The sequence below is a fragment of the Moschus berezovskii genome, chromosome 11 (assembly GCF_049115385.1).
Source record: "Moschus berezovskii isolate FMDL1 chromosome 11, NW_MosBer_1.0, whole genome shotgun sequence".
In the NCBI taxonomy this organism is placed as follows: Eukaryota; Metazoa; Chordata; class Mammalia; order Artiodactyla; family Moschidae; genus Moschus; species Moschus berezovskii.
Genome location: NC_142470.1, coordinates 19,113,819 through 19,123,459, shown reverse-complemented (window position 1 = coordinate 19,123,459; position 9,641 = coordinate 19,113,819). Strand labels below are relative to the sequence as shown.

The 9,641-nt window shown below is 45.5% G+C and overlaps 1 protein-coding gene across 2 annotated transcripts in view; it reads left to right on the top strand.

Moving 5' to 3' along the window:
* Positions 1-2,419: 2,419 nt before the first annotated feature.
* The window catches only part of YWHAQ (tyrosine 3-monooxygenase/tryptophan 5-monooxygenase activation protein theta), a 31,875-nt gene continuing 24,653 nt past the window's right edge, over positions 2,420-9,641 (top strand). The window contains exons 1-2 of one of the 2 annotated variants that reach the window (XM_055399208.2): positions 2,420-2,538; positions 3,020-3,389. In XM_055399208.2, coding sequence (XP_055255183.1) covers positions 3,096-3,389 — 294 coding nt within the window. In that variant the 5' untranslated portion in view covers positions 2,420-2,538; positions 3,020-3,095. The remainder of the gene's footprint in view (positions 2,539-3,019; positions 3,390-9,641) is intronic. The other variant, XM_055399209.2, reaches the window with a different exon arrangement.

The window sequence follows — 9,641 nt, the reverse complement described above, 5'->3', positions numbered from 1 at the left end:
GGGCTGGCATCGCGGGAACAGGCAAGAAGAGTTACTGACTGGAGGAGGGAGGTGGCAAACTTGAAGGATCGTCAGTAGGAGATGGAAGACAAGCTGCAGTGTCACTCATGCCTGACCTTCAAAAAGGCACATTCACATCTTTGCAAGTTTGAAACTTGAAGGTTTGCAGGCAGGGGACTTACTGGAGTACCTACTTCATAGTGGCTTTAAGCAGATTAAATGCGTTAAGACTTGTGAAAGACTTAAAACGGTGTTTGACACACGTGATCACTCACTAAGTGTTAGCTCTTTATGTGTCCAGGGGTTTCAAGTCACCAGAGCTTTAATTTTCTCTGAGTTCTTTCAGGGGCAGAGGACTTTAGATTTAACCTACCCCTCTGGTCCCTGATGAAACATAAGTTTACAGTGTGCCATTGCTTCCAAGCAGTTTTTACCCATGAGTTCAGGTGATTGTAACTATGTGAGTTGGTGCTCAATAAATATCTGATTGGATGAAAGCAGAAATTATAGAGACTGAATTACAGAAAGAGGTAAACCTTGCCCAAGGTCACCTCAGGAGATGGCAGTACAGTCCAGGCTTTCTGATAAAGAATTAGTGTTCTTGCCCTTTCCCTTCCTCCCTACCAGAGATTCTATCCCCTGACCATCCTGTTCCAGGGTCTCCACCCCCCACTCACCTCTGCTGGGCTGTCTCTCCTCTCGCCTGAACTGTCTCTGATTTCAGTAAGCTCGAAATGCACTGGTCATACAGAAAGCATTTTATCTGCCCTTGCACATGCAAATTCTTTCCATGGGGATTTCTTGGTGTCCGGCTCCACCCCAGCCCACAAGGCCATAAACACTCGTGTGTCTACAGCCTGGCCCCAGGGATTCCAGAAATAACAGCAGGGCCCTCCATTAGAACCCTGGAACATAGTAAGGCATTTCTGCACTAAGACACAAGCCCTTTCCAGCCCAGGCCTCTCCTGTCTGTCAAAGCACAAAGCAACCTTTACAAGTCAGGATAGGGAGGGGCAGCTGGGAGGGAGTTTAGATTTCTGTAAAGTTCGCACCTTCTCCTGATACCTGTCAGTACTCAGATCTTCCCTTCTAGAGAGTCTCCAGATCTGCTTCTAAGACCTCCACTTAGAATGTGAAATTCTTTCTTGGCTGTGGCATTCTTTGCTCTCAATGATCTGTTTTTCCTTGGACGTGCTGGAACTGGAATCATGGCAGTGTGAGCCCAGATGGCACAAAGACCACTTTCCAGATACCCAGGACAGCCACCTTATTTGGAGGCTGGTACTAGGAACATTCCGGAGAGAAGGGAGTGGCAGGAGGGGAGCGCCCAGTTTAAAGGGAAGGGAAAGGGCTGGTGATGACCCTGAATAGAAGCCATCTGAGGCGATCGCTCTCATTTCAGAGAGGTGTTCACAAGGGAAAGTCAGCAGTCAACATCTAGGGAGAGAAGTTTAGCTTTTCGATTGTCCAGAAGATAACACCAGAAGATAAAAAGCGTGTACATGTAAGACAGCAGTGATGTGAAAAATAAGTATTTAAATGCATGACCTGGAAAGTCTGGAAAGAAATATAAAGAGTTGCTTTGGCGGGGGGAGGGAGGATTAAATGTTTATTTTTCTCCCAATTATCCCTAAGGTCATTTCCCACTTGAAAGAAAATCATAATATCTGGCATTGCCTGGACTTTTTTTGGGGGGCGGGGGGAGTATTTTCCAAGGGAATTTCAGGTTTTAGGTGCCTGTCTGAAAACGAACGTATCGTGTAAGACCCAAGCTTATGCCACTTTCTCCAGGAACTAATTCCTCTTTAATGGGGATGGGATTATTTCTAATTCACGGTCCCCATCGCAACGTCATTAAATGCTGGGTTCAGTATCTTGAGCTCCAAACCCTTGTCACGAATAGGAAGGTGGAGAAAAGACAGGAGCTTGGGTAACAAAACAGCCGATGGTGTCACCCTCCCAGGCCCCACCTCACCCGGGCCGACCAGAGCCGCAGCTGCATGGAGAGCCCACAAGATGCAGTGAACCGTCTGTAACGCCGCAGCAGCAGGAGAACCCGGCCACCGCCATGAGAGGTCGTGCGAGCCTCCCGCTCCCGTGCCGCGCCCACGAGTGCCGGGGGTGGCTGGGAGGATGAGGGGCGTTGGTAACAGCATTGCCATGGTAACAGTGACGTCCTTTTACCCTGGATCTAATTGGAGGAAACCCCGTGGCCGAAGCCGCAGCCTGCCGGCCAACCGAACTTGCCCAAGCCGACCCACCCTCCTAGCCTCCCCTTTCCCCCTCCCGCCCCGCCCCCTTCTCCCCCGCCCCCGTTTCCGCGCGCTCAGTCTTCATTGGCCAGATCCGGGGAGGGAGGCGGAACTCTCGGGGACATCTCGGCTCACCATTGGCCGGGATGGGCGGTTTCGAGGGGCCGGGCCGCGCGGCGGCCCCGCCTTTCGCCTCCGAGGTAGGCTGAGACGGGAGGGTCCTCGGCTAAAGCCAGAAGAGGGATCCAAGTGGTGGGACTCGCGCCGCGGCCGCGGAGACGTGAAGGTGAGCGCCGGGGTTGTCCCGGGGCGCGGGACCGGGGGTGGGGGGCGGGGAAATCCTTCTTCGAGGGTCCGGCGGGAGGCTTTCCCCGGGGTGGGGTGTGGGGGCGGAAGAGAGAGCGGCGGGCCTCGACGCCCGCTCCCCTCAGGGACAGGCTCCGGCGGGAAGGTGCGGGCCAACGGTCGCTTCCATCTTGGGCCCCGGGCGGGCGCGGGCGCGGGAGCGGCCCTTCCTCCTCACCCGCGCCTCACCTCACCTCAGCTTCTACCCCACGCCGCGCGGCCCGGCTCGGCGGGCGGCCCCCCACCCCCCAGGCCCTCCAGGGCGCCCCGCGGTGTGGGGAGCGTGGGCGGGGGGAGGGAAATTGAACTGGGCGGCGCGCGCGGGGACGGACAAAAGGGGCGGCCGGGCGGCCGGGCGCATTGTCTGACGGCGCCGCCCCCGCCCTCCTGCCGCCCCCCCCCACCCCGGCGCCCGCCCTCAGGCCTCCTCGCCGCGCTCCCCCACCCCCCGCCAGCCCCCCGGGTCCGCGCTCGACCTTGTCCGCTCCCCCGGCCCCCATGGAGAAGACGGAGCTGATCCAGAAGGCCAAGCTGGCCGAGCAGGCCGAGCGCTACGACGACATGGCCACCTGCATGAAGGCCGTGACGGAGCAGGGCGCCGAGCTGTCCAACGAGGAGCGCAACCTGCTGTCGGTGGCCTACAAGAACGTGGTCGGGGGCCGCCGGTCCGCCTGGAGGGTCATCTCCAGCATCGAGCAGAAGACCGACACCTCGGACAAGAAGTTGCAGCTGATCAAGGACTACCGGGAGAAAGTGGAGTCCGAGCTGAGGTCCATCTGCACCACGGTCCTGGTGAGTCCCGCGGACCTTCTCCGGGTGCAGGGAGAAGTTGGGGACACGGGGGGCGGCGGTGGCGGCCTCCCCTCATCCCCTCCAGCTTTGTGTGAGGCCCTCCCTCGGGACGTTCATGGCAGCGGAATGGGGGCCGGGGCCCTGATGGTCTGCCACTGTGTTTGAGGTGGTTAGCTTTTCGCCTCTTTCATGTGTCACTTCAGTTCTTGAGATCAAGAAGCTTTTATTCCTCCCCCACCCCTCCCTCCTCAGTGGTAAGTAGATCTTTCCCAGATAGTGGGTTGGTGCATTTCAGTTTTTAAGATCAAGAAGCTCCCCCCACCTCGCCCCCAGCGGTGGTAAGTAGATCTTTCCCTAGATAGTGGGTTGGTGCATTTCAGTTCTTGAGATCAAGAAGCTTTTTGTTTTTTTTCCCCCCTCCCTAGTGGTAAGTAGATCTTTCCTAGATAGTGGGTTGCTCCACACCAAATAACTTAGAAACGTGCGAGTCGGTTGGTACCAGACTGAAATTCGTTCATCAGCTTATACAGGCTATCTGGGAACCCTTCTTCACATGTATTTAATCAATTCATAGGCTCAGGCTTCCGTTGAAAGTGCGGGACTTTTGGGATAGTGACAGTGTAAGTCGGTTCTCCTCCCAGACCTAGGAATAATGCAAATTTACTTCGAAAACCTGAATAGATTGTTCGTTTTTCAAGTAGAGTAGCTGTTGAGCTTTTTCCTCCTTAAAAACGCGGAAGGGGGAGAGTTTCATAAATGTGGAAAAGGCACAGCTAAATAAAAAGAATGAAATATCCTGGTTAATTTCAGTACGGGATAACGTTCCCTAGTTGCTACAAAGCTACACTTAAATCTTGAGGTGTTGAAATGAATTCCTATCTGGCGTAGAGCAAGCGGGGAAAGCTGTCCAGGTTTTGAACTGTCTGGTCTTAGCAAGGGTGGCTTTTGGGTGGAGTAGGGTGACTGCTATGATTCACACTTATTACTGGGAGAACATTTTTAGCTTTGTCATTGTATGGATCTTCTGATTAGTAAGGTAAGGTTTTAAAATTTCAGTACCAGCATTGTATCCGGAGTGTTTTTGAGGGTCTGCTAATAAAATACGAAATATCTGATGTCGTTACCTTTTTTCAGTGCCTCTTTTACAAGAGGGCTACTAATTTTTGGTGTTTGTTACACATGTTTTAGGTGGGCTTATGAAAGACACATCTCATAGATTGGTGATTTTATAAGAGGGACTAGAGGTAATGCCTCTTGCTCTCCCAACCTTTTTTTCCTTGCTCCATCAGATTCGTGGGACAGGATTTTTTTTCTTTCACCTCCTTTTCCAGTACAAATAATAGATAATCTGAACAAAATCAGGCTGATGAAGATAGCTGGTAAAGGGGGAAAGGAAGCAATGCAGAGTGTGTACAAAGTGGAGAAAACCATACTGAGATTTTTTGCTTTATGAAAGTAATATGTTCATCTCTGTCTTCCACTCCCTGCCTAGTGTAGAGGAGGCATGTAGGATTTTTAAGCTGAATTGCTTGTATGAAAAAAAAATTGCCAACTTATAAAAGTGATTATAGACTTCAGTAGCATGTGGTAGCAGTTGTTGGCAACATCCATTGTGTCATCAAGGAAGACTGTAAGAACCCCATCTGTTAACAAGCTTTTCTGTACAGGTGTTACTTTGGGGCACTCTCACAGCATATTTCAGTCTCTTGTTCTGTGCTGTTACTTCTTTGCAGTTTGTTACTTACCCTGCAGTAATTCAGAATGACCACAGAATTTTTCCTGTTAATATTCCCAGTTAACAGCAAGTTAACTTGTTTTATTTTCTGGCTCCTATAAATTTTAGTTTTTATGATGGCTTAAGTGGAGGCAAGTTTGCTTACTTGATAAGTGACTCGAAAGAGAGACCAAGAAGATCGTTTCAGTAGGCCGAATCCCCTGAAATTAGGACAGGTTTTTTGTTTATATTATTTAAACTAAGTGAAATAGAAGAGTTCAGATGCCAGGGTATAAATAAAACATTTTTATTAGTAAAATGACTGAAGAAACCAATTGTGACTTAACTGGTCAACTTACCAAAAAATCGCAAGAAAGCCCATCTTCAAGTTGGCTGTGTTTGAGAGCTTATCATGTATAAGGCACTGTGCTAAGCAGCAGGGGAAGAACAAAGCTGAGAAACCGGAGATTTTGTCCTCCAGTAATTTATAAAAAGGAGTGCATGTGAAAGTACTCAAATACAGTTCTGAACAAAATGATCTGTCATTTGAAGGAAGCAGAAATCTCAGGGAAGGCTTTACAAGGAGTGGCTTTTGGAATGAGCATCAGAAGGGGAGGATGGGAGTGGAGGTGTCAGTATTTCAGGCAGAAGGAATATACAGTATCGGCCTTATTCATGGAAAAGGGTTTGTGTGAAGAGCAGGATATATGTAGAGCTATTATAGTAGAAAAGCCTGTAAGAGGGTAGGAACTATGTAAGAGAATGTCGGAGGTAATTTCCTTATTTGATTGACAGTGGGAAGATTTTTTGAATGATGTGTAGGTGGCAGCATCTAGAATTCACAGTTTGGGTGCTAATTACCAGTTTGTAATCTGAACTGATAGGTAAAAAAGGGGTTGGTTAGTGAACAAGTCTGATGATTGGTAAATTAGTGATTTAGTAAGGAATCTATCAAAATAATTGGGAAAGAGAAATGAAATCTAAAATTGCTGAACATGAGTGCTAAGATTAGGTTTTCTCTTTTTGCCCCCCTCTGGGAAACAGGAAGAGGAATTTGGTGTGGAGGAAGTAGATGACACTGTTATAGGAGGCTAGTAATAAAAAAGTAACATAGAAGATAGGCAGGATTTTGGTCATAAGTATATATTCTCAGGCTTTTCTTTGATAGAGTAAGTTTTGGGTGGAGTTATTTGGACTATTAACTCAAAATGAACATGGTGGACAACTCTAAACCTTTTTGATAATCACTGTATTGAGAGAGAATAATGAATTGTGGAGGCAGTAAAAAGTGTTGAAATGCAAGTAATCTAAAGAGCAAATGAAATAATGGGACCCAAATGGTCAAGGCCAAGTTCTTTGTAGAATCTAAGAGAAGTTAGAGAGGAAGCTGTCACCAAGTTGTCTGTTTTTGTCATTTGTGAAACCAGAGTTGGGCTAAAATTTCTGTTTTTTCCAATTCTGGTATTCTTGGACTATTAAAAGTGATATGCTCCCAGTCATTCCACCTGTACTCTGACTTCCAACTCTAAAATGAGTAGTTTTTATAGTCCAGGTTGAAGAACATGTCATTAGTTGTTAAAGAAATGTTGAAAACAACTTTGTATAGCACAGGGAAGTATATTCAATATTCTGTGACAAATCATAATGGAAAAGGACATGGAAAAAGAGTGTGTGTATCTATAACTAAGTCGCTTTGCTGTAAGCAGTAATTAACACATTTTAATTCAACTTTACTTCAATAAAAAAACAATATATACAGTACAAAAAAAATGTTGAAAAGCTGACGACTTCAGTGAAATGCCTTTAGGAAGAGGTGATGAAAAAGTCATTCCTGATCCTATTAAGAAATGTTGGAAATGGTAAAGTTTAAGTAAAAATGGTTAATAAGTTGTATGACAGCAAGGCAGGTGGTTAAAAAATTGAGTAAGGTGTTCAGGAGTCATTAAGAACTTGGGTGTGAGGTAAGGGCAAAGTGAAGAAATCAAAGGGGTATACAGAGCCCTTCTGGGACTTGGGAACAAACATATAGAAAGTCTATGACCTTGGAGTAAGAACAGGACACTTAAGCGAATGCAGTGTACAAGGTAACCTCTGTCTCAAACAACCCGGTGTTGTCCTTTTGTGTTTATGGTCTTTTATTAGACTGATTTCAGTAGATTGCTTCAGTATAATGTTTAAACAATTTCAGGAGTTAACGTCTGTGTTCTTTTTTTTTAAAGTAAGAATCACTTAAAATATATAGAAACTGAAAGTTGTCTCTGTTGGTGTGTAAATCCTGTTACCTTAATTCTGTAATACATTTGAATTCAGTTGTGTTCTAAATGAATGTCTTATAGAAAATGTGTCTAGTGCTAGTTATTATTTTGAAGTAAGAAACCAGTATGTTCTTGATAGTCTTAACGTGAGCTTACTGACATGACTGAAAAATTATGGGCTCTGGAGTCAAGACTGACTGTTTTAGGATCACTGCTCTGTAACCTTATAATTTTGCGATTGTAGGCAAGTTTCAGCCTCTGTTTCTTTATCTATGAATTGGTGAAGATGATGCTTGTCTTTATGTAGTTAAGATAATAGGTAATAGCTGACATTTACGGGGCTTTTACTATATGCCAAGCACTGCTTTAAGAACTTGATATACCCACTGTGTTAAGAAAACAGGGACATGAGGAAGTTAAGTAACTTGGTTGATGTCACAAAACTGAGTTTGGAAGAGCAAGGAATCCAGGTGGTTTGACTCCAGATGAAATTGTGTGAAACACATTTAGTTCTCAGTAACATAGTAACTGACTAAAAGATCAGTGTTTTGAGGAATTTGTACAGTTTGACAAATGTAAGTTAGGAGGGAGGGAGGGTAGATCTGTCCTGGACAAAACTCACCTGATCTGTAATTTTGATGCCCTCCTCAATAAAATGCAATAACATTTTAAAACTTTTGCATTTTTTTTGCCGTTGAAATGTAAGCTCCTTGAAGCTAAGAGTTCTTTCTGAAGAGTGAAGTGGAGTGGAATATTGTATATACGGATATATAAGGCTTGATCAGTGGTTCGCAGTCAGGTGAATTTACCCACCAGGGGACATTTGGCTAGTTCTGGAGATAGTGATTTTGGTTGTCAATACTAGGGTGGGAGAGAGTTCTTTGGTTATCAAGACTGAAGTGGGAGTGAAGAGGTGCTACTAACATACTGTGAGTAGAAGCCTAAATGCTGCTGATGATCACTTAATGCATAGGAGAATCAGTCCCCTGCCTCAGAGAATTACCCAACCCAAATGACAGTAATGCCAAGGTTGAAGAACTCTGGGTTAGGTCGTAAATAAAGCAAGCAATATTAAGTTGTATTGAATTGTATGACACCTGTGCTTTCAGTTCAGTTCAGTTCAGTCGCTCAGTCGTGTCTGACTCTCCGTGACCCCATGAATCACAGCACGCCAGGCCTCCCTGTCCATCACCAACTCCCGGAGTACACTCAAACTCATGTCCACAGAGTCGGTGATGCCATCCAGCCATCTCATTCTCGGTCGTCCCCTTCTCCTCCTGCCCCCAACCTTTCCCAGCATCAGAGTCTTTTCCAGTGAGTCAACTCGTCGCATGAGGTGGCCAAAGTATTGCAATTTCAGCTTTAGCATCAGTCCCTCCAATGAACACCCAGGATTGATCTCCTTTAGAATGGACTGGTTGGATCTCCTTGCAGTATAAGGGACTCTAAAGAGTCTTCTCCAACACCACAGTTCAAAAGCATCGATTCTTCGGCGATCAGCTTTCTTACTAATATATTGGCATCTTGTCAGAACCCTTTGTCTAAGATCTCAGTTATTTTTTCTTTGTCACTCTGTACACTGTTTAACTCTACAATTCACCTTTCTGGCAGTTACTCAGGGGACCCTGTATTTTCAAAGTTACACCTTAGGGTTACCTCTGAGGCCTTGAGCTTTTTTTTTTTTTCTTTTTTAAGAAAAAACAAGAACAAAAAACCAACCTTGGCACAGAGAAAAAGGATCCAACTGAAATTATAGTGAAACCTATTTAGAAAGTGGCAGTTAAAATTGATAAGTGGCAAGTATTTCCCTCCCTTGCATAACTGCCATTAATAGTTTGGCATATGTGGTTCTAAACATAAACCCTGTAGTGTGTTTATTTGGATGTTGTATAATTATACTAATGCTCTATTGAACATTTAGATTGTAAACAATTTTTCTCTGTTACAAACAACACTGAGAACATCTTGTTGCATGTTTTATGCAAGAGTTTACTTGGTTAAGTTTTTGAAAATGAAATTTCCAGTTTTTTCCTAGATATCCCTTGGAAAAGATCATGTGTGTTAATACTGTCATCAACTGTTGAGAATCGTCATTTCCCCTTACCCTCTCCAGCACAGATAGTTGTAATCTAGTTACTGAAAGGGTTGAAATTTTACCTCCTTGTTCACCTAAGGATGTAATGAAGACTACCTTTGTTCTCACAAAGGGCTAGTTATCAGACTTTTTTAAAAAAGTCTCATATATGGTTTCACTTGGTATGATAAACCTAGACCAGTGTATTA